Source organism: Schistocerca serialis, chromosome 6, assembly GCF_023864345.2.
Source record: "Schistocerca serialis cubense isolate TAMUIC-IGC-003099 chromosome 6, iqSchSeri2.2, whole genome shotgun sequence".
NCBI lineage: Eukaryota > Metazoa > Arthropoda > Insecta > Orthoptera > Acrididae > Schistocerca > Schistocerca serialis.
In genome coordinates, this window is record NC_064643.1 from 467,860,899 (window position 1) to 467,880,504 (window position 19,606).

Sequence of the window (19,606 nt, forward strand, 5' to 3'; positions counted from 1 at the left end):
CTCTTCAGATGAAAATAAGATGATGTTAAATGAAGGACACTAAGTCACACCATTAACGAAAAGCACCTATGTGTGGGATACTGAAGCTTTAATCATTGCACCAATTGCATTTTGTAAGGGTGTAGTTTAAGGTCTTTTTGCAGAATACGATGCAGTGATGATCTACACACATTTAAAGAACTTGCAGGCTTATGACTGGAGAGGTCAGAATCGTCACAAACAGACCAATTTACATTCTCCATGGATTTGCCTATTCTTGATGACCTAGGTCTTCCGGATTTCAGTTTGTCCAGTGCTGAACCAGTCTTCTCAACTGTTCTGATCCATTTCCAGTTAAGGGAAACATTTGGATCATCATTTACATCATGCAACTGACAAACATGGCAAAATTTCCTCCTTGCAATAGTCGCCGAATCACCGCTTATGTAAAATTCTTGCACACAGAATGTGTGGTCCACTCCCAAGAAGCACTCCATATTGCCTGAATTCCTAAAGGCCAAGAAAGTGATGAATGTACCTCCAACTCTTCTCCAATCTGTTGTGCATGCACAGAGAGCTCTTCAAATATAAACTTTCTTTTGAGACATCCTGTTTATGACACGAATGCTTTCAAAAGTGGCCTTACTGTCTTACACGACAAGAAGGAAGGAAGGAAGATTAGGATTTAGCATCCATCGACATCAAGGCCACGAGTGACAGAACACAAGCTCAGATGATGTCAAGTATGGAGACAGAAATTGACCATGCCCTTTCAAAGGAGACATCCCGGCAATTGCCTAGAGTGATTTACAGAAGTCACAGAAAACCTAAATCTGAATGGCCGGATAGAGATTTGAACCACCTGAGTGTGACTAGTATGGTAATTGTGGGAGATTCAGCAAGTTATGAGGCACTCACACATTCAACATTACTGACAATACCTCAATATAATGGCCATCTGAGGACAACTATTGTCTTACTGTCAATACCTGATTTAATTATGAACAGTACTGATGCCAGCAAAAATATTCTCAGTACCACCAATATATATTGTGGATGCGGGGGTGAGAGTTATCATTTTGACAGTTCACCGTCCTGTTGTTTGCATTTTTCCAATTTGGCCTCTGTATAATACAACTTACATAGTTAAGTTCAAGTGCAAAATTCATAAAATTAACAAAGAAATGATGGCTTAATTTATTTAATGATGCAGAAGCAACCCATGCCTATATCAGCAGTCACCAAAATTATTTTGGCAAATATTTAAAAACTGCTGGCTGATAGTGTTTGTGAATATTAATACAGTAAATCTCAAACACTCGAATGACCTACCTGTTGCAAAAAATCACAAAGTTACACCTAATTGCTTGTCAGCTGGGATAGCCAACATATAAGAATGCGGACATATAAGAATGCTGCAGCTGTCGAAACCGAAGGTAATGCACAATGAATTAGCTGCAGCTAGTTGTTTTTATAACCATTTATTTTTCCATGATGACATTTCAAGATGCCTAGCATCCCATCTTCAGATGTTTACACTTATTTACATGTCATGAACATCGTTTCCTTAGCAAAGGTGTTGCAGAAGTTTGACACACCAACTTTTAAGACAGCTGTTGTAAAACTTCATCAGTAAAGGAACAATGTTCACGACGTGCAAATAAATTCAATCACCTGATGATGAGATGAATATAAAATGAATGTACACATAAAAACATGTGTTCTGATACATAATTTGCTGGTTTGGCACGGTGAGAAACAGCTGCTTTTCATATCAGTTACACATTAATCTCACAGACATTATGGTTTGGACTTTATGTGCTAGTAATGCTGGCTGGCTGGTTTAAAAAAGGGGAGGGGGAGGGGGGGGGGGGCAGAGGAAGGGATCAAACTGCTTGGTCATCGGTCCCTTATTCCGAATAAAACAATGCCTCACACATGAGAATCAAATATACAATACGTATAACACAGAACAGAAAGAAATGAACCACAAGAACAAAGGAAAGGCAACAAACACTAAAAGGAACAAACGAGGACAAGAAAACAACAGAAAGCCGCAAGAAACAGTTAGAAGAGAGTAAAACAATGAAACAGATTACACAGTGGCTGGGTCGACCCCCCCACTGTCAACCGGACGCCGCACTGACACTGAGGTGGGTCTTGAAGGCGCAGGAGGTAGCTGTGGGTCGCCCAGGCATGGCCAATGCAGAGGCGGCAGAGAACCACACGCTCCCTGCGAGAGGCCCTCATCGAGGACTTCCACACATTCGTGGTCCCATTAATTGCTCCATCTCCCAAAGGTGAAAAACCTTGCAGTGTAATAAACAAACACAGGTCAATTGCGGGGATGCCAATCCCCAGAAGCGGTTTCCGTGCAGCCTGTTTGGCCAGCCTGTCAGCAAGTTCATTTCCTTAGATTCCAAAGTGACCAGGGGTCCAGACGGACACCACTGAACTGTTTCAGGGAACAGATGGACTCCTCGATGGACGCTACCAAAGGATGACGAGGGTAGCACTGTTCGATAGCTTTCAGGCTGCTCAAGGAGTCAGTACATAAAAGAAAAGACTCCCCAGGGCATGAATGGACGTACTGAAGTGCACGAGATATGGCCATCAGTTCTGCAGTCAATACACTGCAGCCATCGGGTAAGGAATGCTGTTCAATATGGCCACCATGAATGTAGGCGAAGCCAACACGACCATCAACCATCGAGCCGTCAGTGTGAATGACTTCAGAGTCCCAGAACACGTCAAGAATCGAGAGGAAGTGACAGTGGAGAGCCGCAGGGTTAACAGAGTCCTTACGCCCATGCAAAAGGTTCAGGCGAAGCTTCGGACTAGGGCTACATCATGGAGGTACATGAATGGACCTTGAGGAGAGGTGATAAAGGCAAGGACTCCAGTTCAGACAGAAGCGATCGCATACAAACCGCAATCGTTAGCCCTGACCTGGGCCGCCTATGCGGGAGGTACATAACCGCCGTGGTTGGGAAAAGAAGACAGTAATTAGGATGTTCAGGAGAGCTATGAATGTGTGCAATGTAACTGGCAAGCAGTTGTGTACGTCTGATCTTCAATGGAGGGACTCCAGCCTCCACCAGCACGCTGGTCACCGGACTCATCCTAAACTCTCCTGTCACTAGTCGAACTCTGCAATGGTGCAATGGGTCGAGCAAATGCAACACTGAGGGTGCCGCCGAACCATAAATCACACTCCCATAGTCAAAGCGGGATTGAACAATTGGGCTCTGTAGAGCTGCAGCAGCGTGGAGCAATATGCACCCCAATTGGTGTTGCTCAGGCAGCAGAGGGCATTGAGATGCTGCCAACATTTCCGTTTAAGCCGACAAAGATGAGGAAGCCATGTCAAACAAGCGTCGAAAACCAAATCTAAGAATTGATATGTCTCCACGACAATTAGTGGATCGTCATTAAGGTAAAGTGCTGGTTCTGGATAAACGGTACGACGCCGACAGAAATGCATGACACACATCTTCACAGCTGAAAACTGGAAGCCATAGGCTAGAGCTCATAACTGTGCCTTGTGGATGGCTCCCTATAGACGACGCTCAGCAACACCAGTACTAATGGAGCAGTACAAAATGCAGAAGTCATCTGCATACAGAGAGGGTGGGACTGACGGTCCTACAGCTGCTGCTAGACCATCAATGGCCACTAAAAATAGAAAGACACTCAATACAGAGCCCTGCGGGACCCTATTGTCCTGGATATGGGGTGAACTATGGGAGGCACCAACTTGGAGACGGAAAGTAGGGAGCGACAGAAAATTTTGGATAAAAATCAGAAACGGGCCTCAGAAACCCCACTTGTATAATGTGGCAAGGATATGATGTCAGCAGGTGGTGTCATACATTTTTCGTAAATCAAAAAAGACAGCAACCAGGTGTTGGCATCTGGAAAAGGCTTTTTGGATGGCAGACTCGAGGGACACAAGACTATCAGTGGTAGAGCGACCCTGGCGAAAGCCACACTGACATGGAGCCAGTAAGCCACATGACTCCAGGACCCAACCCAAGCGCCGACACACCATACGTTCCAGCAGCTTGCAAAGAACATTGGTGAGGCTGATGGGCCGATAGCTATACACATCAAGTGGGTTTTTACCAGGCTTAAGCACCAGAATGACGGTGCTCTCCCACCATTGCGACGGAAAGACGCCATCGCACCAGATTTGGTTGACGATGAAAAGGAGATGTCACTTGTAGTCGGATGAGAGATGTTTAATCATCTGACCATGGATCCAATCTGGCCCCGGAGCTGTGTAGGGGCAAACTGCAAGGGTACTGAGGAGCCACCACTTCTGTAAATGGGGCGTTATAGGGTTCACTGTGGTGCGTGGCAAACGAGAGGACTTTCCTTTCCATCCACCGTTTGAGGGGGTGAAATTCTGGAGGGTAGTTCTCCGACACAGAGGTTCGAGCATAGTGCTCAGCAAAGCGCTCGGCAATCGCATTTGCATTGGTAGAGCACAAGCCATTATTGTTAACACCGGGAACAACTGTTGGGGTCTGGCACCCGAAAACACATTTAAACTTTGCCCAGATTTGGGAAGGTGACGTATGGCACCCAAGGGCCGAGACATATCTCTCCCAACACTCCTGCTTCCGTCGTTTGACAAGTTGGCGAACACAGGCACGGAACCATTTACAGGCTATGAGGTGCTCCAGGGAAGGGTGCCGCTTACGCCGCTGTAGAGCTTGCCAACACTCCTGATTTGCTTCAGCGACTTCCAGCGACCACTAAGGGACTGCCTTTCGCCGGGGGCACCCTAACGAGCGAGGGATCGCGCTTTCTGCTGCAGTAACGATTGTTGTAGGCACCTGTTCAACCACAACATCGATGTTACCGTGTGGGGGAGATTCAACGGTGACAGCAGCGGTGAAAGTTTCCCAGTCCACCTTGTCTAGCGCCCATCTGGGCAGCCATTCATGGGCCTGACACTGGGACAGTGACAGGAAGTGGTCACTATCACACAGGTCATCATGTGCTCTCCAGTGGACAGATGGGAAAGTCCTGGTCTGCAAAGTGATAAATCAATGGCCGAATAACTGCCATGAGCCACACTGAAGTGTGTGGCGGCGCCAGTGTTTAAGAGGCAGAGGTCGAACCGAAACAGTAAAGTTTCGACATATCTGCCTCAGCCAATAAGCATGGTGCCACCTCACAAGGGGTTATGAGTGTTAAAATCTGCCAATAGAAGGAACGTTTTAGGGAGTTGAGCAATCAGTGCAGCCAATGCAGTCAGAAGTACTGCAACATCTGGAGAAAGATATACATTGCAGACAGTTATTTCCTGTGTCGTCCTTATCCTGATAGCCAGAGCTTCAAGAGGGATTTGAAGGGGCACTGTTTCACTACAGACTGAGTTTAGGACATAAACGCAAACTCCACTTGACACTCAATTATAATCAATACGGTTCCTGTAATATCCCTTATAACCACAGAAAGGGCAAGGGTTGGCATTGCCGGGAACCAGGTTTCCTGGAGGGCAATGCAGAAAGCAGGTGTAAAGCTTAACAGTTGCCATAACTCAGCCAGGCGTTGGAAAAAAACGCCGCAATTCCACTGGAGGATGATGTCATTGTGAGACTGTGAAGGCATGGAGCATTCAATGAAGCAGTTTACGCTTCATGGTCACCTGCTGCCATCAACTTATTGCTTGAGCAGTCTATAACTATCATGTCTGAGGGTCCGGCGAGATCTTGGTCCTCAGCGAGCACCAGAATCTCCACCTCATCCTCAGACACAGAGCTTGTAGGTAACAGTGGTGTGGGTGCCACTGTAACTTCCTTGTTCTTGGGGTCTTCGTTTTTGAATTCTCACGCTTTTCTTTGGGTTTCTCTAGCTGAGAGGGCTTCTCTGATTCAGTCTCTGGGACTGAGGAGGACCACGAAGCCCTACGACCAGCTACCTGCAGATGCTTCAACCACTGGCGGGTGTCCGCTTTGCCACTGGTAGGAATCTGGGAAGGGAGTGACCCAAGGGGCCCTTTCCTAGAAAGAGGAAGAGAGGAGCCGAAGAAGTGAGTGCTCACTGGAATTGGTGCAATGGATGGGGTTGTAACAGTAGTTATAGCGGCGGCGCAAGATGTTGTCATGCGCATGGGATGGAGCCTTTCAAATTTCCTTTTAGCCTCAGTGTAGGTCAGTCGGTCCAGGGTCATGTACTTCACTATTCTCCTTTCCTTCTGTAGAATCCTACAGTCTGGCGAGCAAGGGGAATGTTGCTCTCCGCAGTTGACACAGATGGGAGGCGGGGCACATGGAGTATTGGGGTGGGATGGATGACCACAATCTTGACATATGAGGCTGGAAGTACAGCGGGAAGACATATGGCGCAACTTACAGCACTTAAAGCACCGCATCGGGGGAGGGATATATGGCTTGACATCACAGCAGTAGATCATCACCTTCACATTCTCAGGTAATGTGTCACCCTCGAAGGCCAAGATGAAGGCACTGGTGGCAACCTGATTATCCCTCGGACCCCGGTGGACGCGACGGATGAAATGGACACCTCGTCGCTCTAAGTTGGCACGCAGCTCATGATCGAACTGTAAAAGAAGATCCCTGTGGAAGATAATACCCTGGATCATATTTAAGCTCTTATGGGGCGTGATAGTGACAGAAACATCCCCCAGCTTGTCAGAAGCGAGTAATGCTTGTGACTGGGCAGAGGACGTTGTTTTTATCAAGACTGACCCAGACCGCATTTTGGACAAGCCTTCTACCTCCCCAAACTTGTCATCTAAATGCTCTACAAAGAACTGAGGCTTCATGGACACAAAGGAATCCCCCATCAGCATGCGTACGTACAAGGTACGGGGGAGAATAAAATTCGCTGCCATCCTTAGCCCAGCGTTCCTCCCATGGTGTGGCCAGAGAGGGGAAAGATTCGGGGTCATATTTCTTAACATTAAAGGTAGACCTCGACCGCTTAGAGACTGCTGGTGTTTGACCACCAGCAAGAGATGATGTACTACACTTCATCCCGTGTCATCCGTCCTGATGCCACCCACTCCGACCAGGGGCCCTCCCCGCAAGCACCACCCAGCCACAACAAAGGCCACCAGGCAGGATGGCCTTTGCTGGGAGTACTCCCCTTAGCATACGTGGGGAGTTAACGGTTCAGCCATCAGCAGAGTGATCCCTGTGTGGTCAGGAGGCTACAACCAACAGGGTACATGGCGACCCCACCACAACGGACTGGCTACCGTGCTGGATATGAAGTGCAAGGCAGTCCATGGTCTTCTTCGATGCAGAAAGTGACACTGCATAGAGCATGGGGAAAATGCACCCAGGAAGGTGTCCTCGCTCAAGGGATGGAGAATGAGCAGGACAGCAATGCAATGATGAGAAATTGTGCAGAAGATTGCAATGCACAATGGACACAATGCACCACATAAGGCACCCTTCCCCAATTGGCTCGCTATTCGTGAAAATTTTGAAGAATGGAGGTCAAACCCTACAGAGGACCATCACATAGAGGCCAAAACATGTGAGACTCCTTCTAGTTGCCTCTTACGACTGGCAGGAATACCTCGGGCATATTCTTACCCCCGGACCCGCAGGGGATCTACGAGTGCTGCTGTCACATCTCATTATGAGGCAGCCTGCCAGCTTCAATAAATATGTGAATCAGATCTGCGGGTCAACAAAGGCTCTCCATGCACGGTCTAGACAATGAAGATGTCTCTGATAAACCTGAACTAGAAAAAGGACTTGAGATCTTGGGTGACTACATTCCATAAAGCAAAACAACAGCCCTGATGGTTGGCAGCTCTGCCAGTTTACAATTGCAAAAGACTGCAGTAACACTGAGGGCCTTAAAAACTTGCATTATATGAGTTATTGCAGTAAATGCAGAAAACAGTTGTGGCAATCCCACTTTAATCACTGAACATCAAATCACCAATGTTCATGATTGTATGCTAAAGTAATTACTCAATAAATATTTATTAGGACTCAGCAGCAGCAATATTCTCCTGAGAACAGCAGACAGTTTGATTGCCGAAATACTGAAGCAAGGTGATTTTAGCACCCAGCAGCAAACCCGAGGAGACTTTCAAAACTTTTTGTGTCAGGAAAGCCTACAAAGTCATATATAGCAATTACCTTCACAACTACTGTCTCCAGTCCTTATGATGGACAACGCTACAATGTTAAGGTTCTTGTTTTGCCGAAGGATGGTGATATGATTTCCTCTTGATGGGCCATTAGCAGTTTGGCATATGGGGGAAATATGGGTGCATACTGCCATGCAGTGAATTTGTTTCTGTGTTTCCCCCTTAAAGGAGAATTATGCATTGGCTGGTCAGAAAAGAGGCACTTGGTTTGAAGACAACAGGTCATTGGGAGAAGTAGTGTTCAATGGCAACAAGGCTATTGCTTATAGGAATGGAGATGTCGATGTATAGGAAGGTGGTGTCGACAGTTATGAGCATGAACCAGGTGGTAAGGGGTGGAAATGGTTCAGGGGCAATGCAGGAAATGGTTCATGTTCTAGATATGGGAAGCTAGGCTGCAGGCAATGGGTTGGAGGTGCTGGTCACCAAGAGTGAAGTTTGTTTCTGAGTGATCATAGCAACCAGTTACAGATGCGCGTAGAATGAGGGTGTGGAACATGATGAAGGTTATTTGGGGTAAATAATGAGATGACATTGTCACAGACATAGTAGTATGGGCTTACATGTTTGGTTTTGGATTTCATTTAATGGAATTCTGGGAGACAATCACAATTGCAGGGTTTCTAGGTGAAAGAATCAGACACCTGGTCAACACCCTCCATCAGGTAACCACTGTGGTCCATCATAACAATGGTGCATAGTTTTTTCTGCATTAGGTATGACCACATCAGGATCTGTTTTAAAGTTGTTGATGGCTGCTTTTTTCTTCACTAAGAGGTTTGTCTTCTTTGGATGCAAACCACTGTGGGAACAATAAAGCATGCAAGTATGCTGGTGTCTCAAGGTCACTCTGGCAAAAGGGATAAGAGATACTACCCATAAACCTTGGTAATCATGCAACTATAAGTCGCATCCCTTCTCCTTGCTCCCTCCCCCCAACTGTGGAGATGGGGCCATACCAGTACTTAGTGGATGAAATCTACCAGCTACATCTATGCATGAGAATGCACATGCAAAGAATGGAAGTCTCCAGCATTTTTTAGAAATGCTAATGACAGGAATGGCTGATACTTTTTCCTCTCAGATGAACTTATGTTGGTATTCTTTTGTGAACTGAAGTAATATTTTATAAACCCTTCAAAGAATATAATGATGGAGAGCTGAATAGATTTCAAAATCCAGCATGAATAAGGCAAGTAATGCATATCACAATTCAATTACTTCTGCCCCCCCCCCCCCCCCCCAATAGCTAGTAGTACTGCAGCAAAGCATACTGTTTCGAATTGGCTGTATTGCTGACCTAACCCCTGGCATAACTGTGCAAAGTAGTGACACTGTATGTTAGATTGGGTACAATTCACAAGTAAAAGTGTATGTAGTGAGGATGTACGGTAAGCATGTGTATTGTTGATGTTGCTGCTGCTGCTGCCACTACTGTTGTTGTTGTTTACTGATGTGAAAGACAATAGAAAACACATCATGTGGGTCATTCCATGTCAATTCAACCAATTTGAGAAAATGTTCCAGCTGATAGTCTCAGATTTGGCTGAAATTTAGCACACCAATGCTACCAAGTCTGGAACACGTATGTAAAAAATTTTAAGTTCCCCTGCCAATTAGTTCCAGAATTATGGCTTGTGAAAGAAGGTGGTGTGACCCGGAAATTGCAACCCGCATCTGGCAATCTATCTTCAGACCCACCTTCAGGTCTTAATAACTTTGTAACTATTCCGCACAGTCCAGTGAAATTTTTTACAACCCAGTGACATCCACTTAGAGAACACACTCTATGAATCAAAACACCAACAACATATTTCTGAGGGAAAATAAAAAATTCCAAAATGTGATCAAAAAAATATAATATGTTAAAAGGTACATATTGTAGGTGCCCTCTATGCCAAATATAATTCACTCAAAAAGGGTATAAATTTTTTTTGTGGTAAGCTTAATATGGCCTAAACACACTCAGAACTCATCTTGCCCATATCAGTCACACAGAGTTACATGCACACAAAAATACAAAAATTTGAAAAATTATCTGAAAAACTTGGATTTTCTAAGTGTGGTAGCACAAAAGGGACAAGTGATACCCAAGCCAAATTTCAAACACTGCACAAGTAGACCATAATATAATATGTGGCAAAAATTTCAACTTGTTATTGCAAGGCATTTGTGTACAATAAAAGTTGACAGAGATGTATTTGATTACATTTCTTTTAACACGATTTAGCAAGTAATAGTGATGATGCAGGCAGCTTGTTTCAGATAAAGCTGCAGCAATTGTTGGGAACCATTAGGCAACAGAAAGTTAAACAATGGTAGTTTTCAGGGACAGACTGAGTCATTGTTAGGTAGGAACAACAAAAGAAACAAGCAATAATTGCAAGTTACTCATGTTTTGAAGATTCTAGTTCAGGCTGGTCAGTACTGTCATGGAAAGTCAGTATGGAGGCAGAAGAGACTACTAGTGGTGCTTTTGTTCAAACAAGTTGCAGTATTGGTAGAGCACAAGCATGTGAATGTCATAAAACAACATATGGAACAAAATGTGGCATTCGCTTTGTACTGTATGCTCTGGATGAATCGGACCAAGATTTGTTGCTATGGAGATCCAGGATACACCCCGTGGGCACAAGAAGTACAGTTCCAAGGAAACTTTAGTGTTTGTTATCATCATATGAAAGTGTTTCTGGATAAGTATTCTTCCCTACAAAGAAGTTGTTTTGATCCATTTCGGATTCATAAGAAGACAGTGAAGTGTAGCCTCAGAGAAACTGATATAAAATCAGTATGGAAAGTGAATCAGTGCATGGGACTTAACATGAAACCAGGACAAAAGTTATGTTCCATGTGTGTTACACGGCTAAAAAATGAAGAATATTCTGATAATTTACATGACAGTGATGAAGAGTATCAGCCACCTACAACCACAGCGGATGAGCAATTAAATACTTCAGTGACTGCTCTTGGTTTGTCTCCCATGAAGACACACAAAGTTGGGAAAAGAGACAGGCCCAGCTATGGTAGAAGAAAACTACAAGAAGCTCAAATGGAATTAAAACACAAAATAGCTGACACACTAATGGTGGAAGAGGAAGAACTATCTGCTCCAAAGGAACAGAAATCATGCCAGAAATGCTCTGATTTGGACAAAATTGTGCACGATTTGAAAGAAAAATGTGCCATATCCACACGCCAGAAAAAAGTAGCTATTCTTACCCTTGCACCTTCCAGCTGCTCTATTGACTACACTGCAAAGGAATTCAATGTTTCTACATATATGGTAAAGCAGGCTAGGAAAATAAAAGCAACCCAAGGAGTGCTTTCACAACTACAGCAGGCTTACGGTAAGCAATTGAGTTCAGAAAAAAAAGGTGCCAGTGTCGGAGTTTTATGAAAATAATGACTACAGCCGAATAACGCCTGGAAAAAAGACTATGTAACAGTCAAAATGGGAAATGTACGTGTATAGATGCAAAAAAGGCTGTTGCTAGGCAACATATCAGAACTACATGTAGAATTCAAGGAAAAGTATCCCAATACCAAAGTAGGTTTATCATCTTTTTTCAATCTTCGACCAAAATGGATTGTGCCTGTAAGTGCAAGGGGCACACACAATGTTTGTGTATGTGAGACCCATCAAAATGTTAAGCTGATGTTTGCTGCTATAAAGGATTCTGGTCTGGATTACAAAGGTGCAATGAAGCTGCTAGTGTGTGAAAAGTGTCCTGGTAAGGCAAATCTTGCACAACACATGAATAATAAACTGTATGGTGAACTCCTTATGGATGACGATGAACTTGTTTCTTATAAACAATGGACACACACGGATCGCACAAGTCTTGAAACAAAGCAAAGTGCAATGGAAGATTTTGTTGAAATGTGTTGTCAAAAAACAGACAAACTGACCACACACACAGCTTCACAGCGACAGCACAATCGGCTTATCTCCAGTTTTTGTAAGGATAATTTGAAACAAGATGAAATTATAGTAATACTAGACTTTTCTGAAAATTATGCATTTATAGGTCAAGATGTCATCCAAGGATAACATTGGGACAACTGTCAAGCAACTCTCCAGCCATTTGCGATTTACTATAGAGGTGAATCAGGTGATGTGTCTGTCATGAACCTGTGCATTTTTAGTAACTGTTTAATTCATGATGCCATTGCAGTTCATGCCCACATTCGCACTGTCATGGCATATCTGAAAAACAAGCTGCCTCACATACATTTTGCAAAATACTTCAGTGATGGGGCAGCTAGTCAGTACAAAAACTGTAAAAAATCTCAAAAATTTCTGCAAGCGTTACCACGGTTTTCAGATTAACGCAGAATGGAATTTTTGCGCAAAAAGTCATGGTAAAAATGTATGTGATGGTATTGGTGCTGACCATTAGGTGCATGGCATCACGGGCTAGTCTGCAGCACCAGAAGGTCACATTCTAACACCTCTTCAATTATTTACATGGGTACAGAAAAATATCTCTGGCATACAATCATTCTATGTTTCGAAAGATGGGGTGAAATCAGTCGAAGAGTTGCTAAAAAGCAGACTAGAACATGTTAAAACTGCTGCAGGCACAAGGAGCCATCATCACTTCTCTCCAGTGGACTCTGACAATGTGCAGATGAGCAGACTGTCCAGTTATAACTATAGGTTCATGCACAACATGTGCCTTCACAGTGTGCCTGACTCAGGATTCAGAAGCAAAAGCAGCAACATACAACCAGGTTGCTATGTTATTGCTGTTTATGATGACAAATGGTACTTAGGATGTGTTGCAGAGTGCTGTGAAGCAGAAGGTGATGTATTTGTGAACTTCATGGCACCAGCAGGACCAGCATGATCATTTCATTGGCCACGTTTGGCAGACAGGTGTTGGATTCCTTTTGAAACATATTCTTATGACAGTTCCAGTTCCTACCACAGTGTCAGGAAGATAGTACAATTTTGCCACTCAATGTGTACAGAGTACAGTAGCTAAAGTGCGGGAGAAATTCTGTTCAAAGACACAATCGACTGGTTTTTAGCAGTTAAGGTGCAGTAAACATTAATGATAGGTTGTGTTAATCTGTTGTTGCTTAGTGATTAAACAGTTGTGGGAGAGGATAAGAAGAGGCAGAACAGTTTACGATATGTTTTTACAAAATTTGTGTTGTGGAACAATGGCCCCCATCACCAAATACATGTCAACTTAAATTGTACACAAATCTCTTGCAATAAGATGCTGAAATTTTGAGATATATATCATTATGGTCTACTTATGCAGTGTGTGAAATTTGGATTGGCTACCACTTGTCCCTTTTGTGCTACCACACTTCAAAAATCCATGTTTTTCAGGTAATTTTTCAAATTTTTGTATTTTCGTGTGCATGGAACTGAGTTTTTGTGACTGATATGGGCATGATGAGTTCTGTGTGTATTTAGGCCACATTAAGCTTACCACAAAAAATTTTATACCCTTTTTGAGTGAATTATATTTGGCATAGAGGGCACCTACAATATGTAACTTATTACATTTTGGAATTTTTTATTTTCCCTCAAAAATATGTTGTTGGTGTTTTGATTCACGGAGTGTGTTCTGTAAATGGATGTTACTGGGTTGTATAAATTTCACTGGACTGTGTGGAATAGTTCCAAAGTTATTAAGACCTGAAGCTGGGTCTGAAGATAGATTGCCAGATGCGGGTTGCAATTTCCGAGTCATGCCACCTTCTTTCACAAGTCATAATTCTGGAACTAACTCGCAGGGGAAACTAATACTTTGTACACGAGTGTTCCACACATGGTAGAATTAGTGTAGCCTACTAAATTTCAGTCAAATCTGAGACTATGAGCTGGAGTCCCTGTTTGAACTGACATGGAATGACCCAAAGTGCACTTATGGTGTCAGTAGCTTTCCACTGAATGCTGCTCTTGGTAAGGTTTCAAACAATGAATCATGGAAAGTTGACAAGTGAATCATTATTTAATAATTTCCTATAGTTTGTAAATAAAGTTAGCTACTATTTTATTATATACGGTTAAAATTTAACAATATCATCAGAATTTCCAGAAACAAGACATACAAAATGAATGTATAGTATATCCCAGGCTACACTATACATCAATTTATTACAGTAATCTTATTTTCATGTTGAGATTTGTTGGCTTTGCCAGCTCACGTAAATATTATCAGGAAATATGGAAGCGTCGGAACCCACCCGTCTGCTTTGACCCATGATGTCACAAATATGGCGGAAACAAAAACAAACGCACACACCTTCCACAAGAAGCCTAATGACACTAACGGGACAAGCGCGGGAAATGGGGTGTTTTGGGTGGGGGGCAAACTAAATATAAACAAATTTAGACGCCTTGCATAGCTACAACGTATAAGTGAAGACAGCCATGCATGAATAACCCACCCACCTCCCCAGGGGTCGTAACCCCTGCAACCCATAGAAGATAAAGATGCTTCAGTAGCCGATTAGTGTTTTTTGTCTTTTTTAAAAAAAAATCTCACGGGATAGAACGAACAGATCAGAAAGATAAATATAATAAACTAAAACAGAAATTCAAGGAAACAGATAATTAAAATAAGTAATAAGTGTTTTTAAATTAAAAAAAAAAAAATCTCACGAGATAGAACGAACAGATCAGAAAAGTAAATAAAATAAGATAAAACGGAACTGGAGACAGCCACACTCAAACCAAACTCCGCGCCGTCATGACGTCACACACGACAACACCCTTACGTCACGGGTCAAAGCCGACGCGTTTGATCAGACGCTTCTGTCGACCCTATTATCATATTCCAACCTAACCCAGACATCACGCTAAGCTATACATCAATCTGTCACTACAACCAGGTATTTTGCTTTGACATTCATTGCCTTCACCAACTCAAAAACAATTTGTCATTTTCCAACCTAAACACGGCCTCTGGCTTTGCTACAGGTCCATCTGTCAGCAAAACCTGATTTTTCCCTGTCACCAACGAAATACGCAAATCGGGGGGGGGGGGGGGGGGGGGGGTGTCATGTAACTGTAGTTAAGCTTACAGTTAACTCATTCGCAAGGACAGAAGTTATCAGTGAGGAATCCATTGTTCTCATGAAATCAAACCACACTAGCTAGAGATGTGCATAGTTTTGAACAGCTTCAAGAGTGAGACGCTGGTACAGGATGTTGTTTTATGAGTATTACTTTCATATCAACCATAGCCTTCACCTAGAGTCTTAAGGAAAATAAACACAATAAATTTAATGTTAAGTCCAACAGAAGTGTGTGCATTTCATATCTTCAAATTTTGTAAGATGTTGTGCTTTTCATTAATTGCACAGCATACAAAGAAGAAGGGGAGGAAATTAGTGATAAATTATTTTAGAGATAGAAACAGAAAGAACAATGTTGTTGTTGTTGTTGTGGTCTTCAGTCCTGAGAATGGTTTGATGCAGCTCTCCATGCTACTCTATCCTGTGCAAGCTTCTTCATCTCCCAGTACTTACTGCAATCTACATCCTTCTGAATCTGCTTAGTGTATTCATCTCAGTGGCGAAACGACAGTTCGTATTTTGATAGAATGAAGGATAAGTTTCTGCACAAAGAAAATTTAGTGTATGCAGACTTGACTGTGGATAAATGAGAACTGTTTTAATTTCCGAGATTTATTTACGAAGACACTGCTGAACTTAATGTAAAGAAGAAAACAGTTTCAAGTTCCACTGAGCAGAAAAATTCATTGTGTAGTGAGAGAGAATAAACTGGACTGACACATACACAGAAGAAATGACACTGTTTACGGGAAGTCTCATTTAGTTGGCAGGCCTATTGAGTTCACACTGCACTTTGTGAAACTACAAACGCATTCAGCACTAAGTTATAAAATCTTGTGGCGAATATCCATTGCAATAATAATGAGCTGCAAAAGCATCATGACCATCCAGATCTCAACAACCTGTATAAACTTCAGGTAAACTCTTAAATTAGGTTAGCCTAGACAAAATCAGCAATGTGTTCCCATATTTATCTATTAAAATCCAACTACTGGACTACAGCAGTGACAAATGTGCGTAACACGGTCTACATACTAAACTGCCAAAAAAACTATTTTCATTGCTTTGATGAATGTGTTACTGAATCTGTATTTCAAATCAAAAGGTCATATATGATATAATACATGCTTATAAAACATGTAGAGAGGTGCTACAAGGACTATTGTTGGATACCTATAATGCTTACAATGCTAATTTCAGAGATTACTGGAAAATCGAAAGACACTTCTCTTCTCATGTTCCATGAAACACACTGGTTAATACATACGACAAATAAACAGTTGTTGCCTTTGATGATTTTCACATCACAAGCAAAACTGGTACAGATACATCTCATGCATGGAAGGGAATAGAAATGGTTTACTATACACGATGATGAAAATGAAAATGTCAAGGTGCTGGTGGGGGGAAGAATTAAAATTTGGAATTAAAAGTAGTCTTTCAATTATGTGAAATAGATGGACAAATCCATAAATTCTTGTCCGGATATTACATGACTGAATTAATGTAACCTACAGTTATGTTATGGAAAAAAATGACAGTACAGTAGGCCCTACTACTGAAAATATTTTTGTCTTCTTCTAGTCTCAGAGTACGTACACAAAATCATGAAAAGAGTGAATACATTTGATCCACTAAACTTCAATTTTGCAATTCGATTGAAAAATATCTGTTGATCCAGCTACCTCTCATTTCGACTATCTGGTTTTGCATATCGATTACGGGAGAGTTCTTTGGTACATTTACCGACCGCTCGCTGGTTGATTTTATTTATTTGTTCACTTATTTTTTAAATGTCTCTTTCAAGTCGTCCCCATAGAACCATCTCAACAGTGGAAGATATGAAAGTATGTTTCGGCAACTAAGAACATGCGTTTGGGCCAAGCCGTACCCTTGTGTGAAGTTACATGTTTGTGTAGACTTGTCATGTGGCGCCACATAGACGATTTTTGTGTCATTTATGACGGTACGAAGGTCAAAATAACACAATACTCACACCCAAAGAGGAGAAAATATCCGACCCTGCCGGAAATCGAACCCGGGGCACTTCGGGTAGCAATCTGCCGCAATGACACAGCAGTTACCGAGGCGACCTGGTCGATTTTGATATCCCTCTGTTATGTAACTCTTCAGGCTTTCCCGGCGATCTAATGACATCTTGGGTTGTCGGGTGTTCTGCCGGATATCAGCGTCGTACTTGCACGATATTTCGGTCACGTAGCTCGTGGCCTTCATCAGGTGCGACCAGGTCCACTCCTCGAGTGGACCTGGTCTAGTATTTATGCCTATGGCCTTTCCCCTCCACCAACGGCTGCAGGCGCTTCCTCTGTGGTCCGCGCCCATTCCCTGCGAACTTGGTACCCCAGACTGTAGATGAAACCGCCAGGAGCGGGTTTGGTGGGCGCAGACCGCAGAGGGAACACCTAGAACCGCAGCGGACGGAAAACGGAGCAGCAACGCTCCAGCAGGTCGCAGGGAATGGACCCGGACCACAGAGGAAGCGCCCGCAGCCGTTGGTGGAGGGGGAAGGCCATAGGCATAAATACTGGACCAGGTCCACTCGAGGAGTAGTCTCAGGTCGCGCCTGATGAAGGCCACGAGCTACGTGCAGCACCCTTTGGGAAGGCACTGTGTAAAGTTATGACACAATATTTTTTACTAATTCATGCAGTTGATAAATAATTTAAATTTCAATAACTTGTGTGATAAACCTGCTCAGTGACAGGAAATATATGAGAAATATCATCACATGGACAGTGTCTCTTCTGTATTATAACGAAATTGAGTTGTTTCCTTCAACCTTGAATTTACAGCAATCCGACTGTTTAGAAAATACAAACATGATACGCTATGCGATAATCACACCCAAGTGGAACATGGTGATTATAAAACTTAATGATAGTAACAACTAAACCACATTTAATAAAAATGGACAGATCAATTGTTTGTATGTACAAAGGCGTCTTATGACTGCTTACCTTTCTTCAATATTTTAAGCCATGTTGCAACTATTTTCTTGTGGTGCTGTCTATGCTGAAGACACCATGCCGACAGTGTTTGTATACTGTCTTGCGAATCCTTCAGCAACTGCAGTCTTTTCTCAAACTGATGCTCATTGAATACCGACATGATGAAATGATATTCGATGTCACACCCACAAAACAAATCACACAAAATGTAAACATTTCCCGGTAGAAACTAATAACCTCAAGTTTATTAGTACTTCGTAATATTTGCAGTCCGTAACAAGTTCAACAAACATCGTAACAGTCGATGTACGTGAAACTTTTCTCCTTTCTTTCACGGATTATATAACTTGTATTGCGGCCACTATAATAACTGCGACCAATATAGCGTACACATAACCTATGTTTACACACAGAACCGATGCTACACTGCAGCTGACACCACCACAAAAATAACCTTCACGTTATGAATCGGCGGAAATGTTCACTAGAAGGCAAAGTTTCGCTGAAAATATAATCTGTTTAATGTTCATAATAACCCGTTATTTCAAAACATCACAATTGCAAGAAACGAAACATTCGTTTATCAACACAAAACACATACTTAATACCGCCATCTTCGTTTGAAACGCATTCACAACATTAGCACGCAAAGCAACGATCGACCTATTGTCGTTTAGCACAGTCTATTCGGCGGAACAAAATCCTGGCGATTTTGTAGACAAAGATTCACCAAGGAAACTTTAGTGCTGTGTGTTGATGTACTATTATCATTAATATATAAGGCCAAAAGATCAGTGAAGAAATCTTTCAGTGACTCTTTTACATTGTGATGGAGTATGGTTTTACTTTCACGATCGAGCACATCAGTGCTATTGGTACATTTCAATTCGAAAGCAGTAAACACGACAGTATTCATCCGAGACTGCAATGGAACCCAGTAATAACTGTTATAACGTGTTGCCTGGGAGACAACACACCACATTTTTTACCCGTAACTGTAACATAGAAAAATTTTCGGTGTATAAGTACATACTAAAATAATTACGTTTCTTGAATCCAACACCGCAAATGACGGCAGTAATGTAACCATGAGATATAAATTAAAGGGTATTCAATAGATTCGCAACCATAACGATACTGTGTTCGGAAGGAGTAAATAACTCAGATTTTGTTGTGGTTTCCCTCCCTCCTCCAACCATCTACGAGTAATACAGCTCTCGCACTTTTTAATTCTTACGAGAGCTTACGCACAAGTCTTTACATCAGGACCCGTCAGAACCCTAGCCCCTGGGAAACGAAGCGCTCCATGGTGCTGGACTAAAATTTCACTACAAAGTAGGAGACGTGGAGGCAGATAGGTACTATAATTTAACTATGTCCAAATATTTGTACCCAACTGTGTGTTCTCTGAATTGAAAACGCTTGGCCCAGTTATGTGGTGACATGAAACTTTGGAAAGAAATGGCGCTGT

The 19,606-nt window shown here is 42.6% G+C and overlaps 1 protein-coding gene across 3 annotated transcripts in view; it reads right to left on the reverse strand.

Annotated features, from left to right (window-relative positions):
• LOC126484182 (uncharacterized) overlaps positions 1–18,804 on the reverse strand; it is a 166,327-nt gene extending 147,523 nt beyond the window's left edge. For all 3 annotated transcript variants that reach the window (XM_050107592.1, XM_050107593.1, XM_050107591.1), the window contains exon 1: positions 18,145–18,804. In XM_050107592.1, coding sequence (XP_049963549.1) covers positions 18,145–18,295 — 151 coding nt within the window. In that variant the 5' untranslated portion in view covers positions 18,296–18,804. The remainder of the gene's footprint in view (positions 1–18,144) is intronic.
• Between the last annotated feature and the right edge of the window lie 802 nt (positions 18,805–19,606).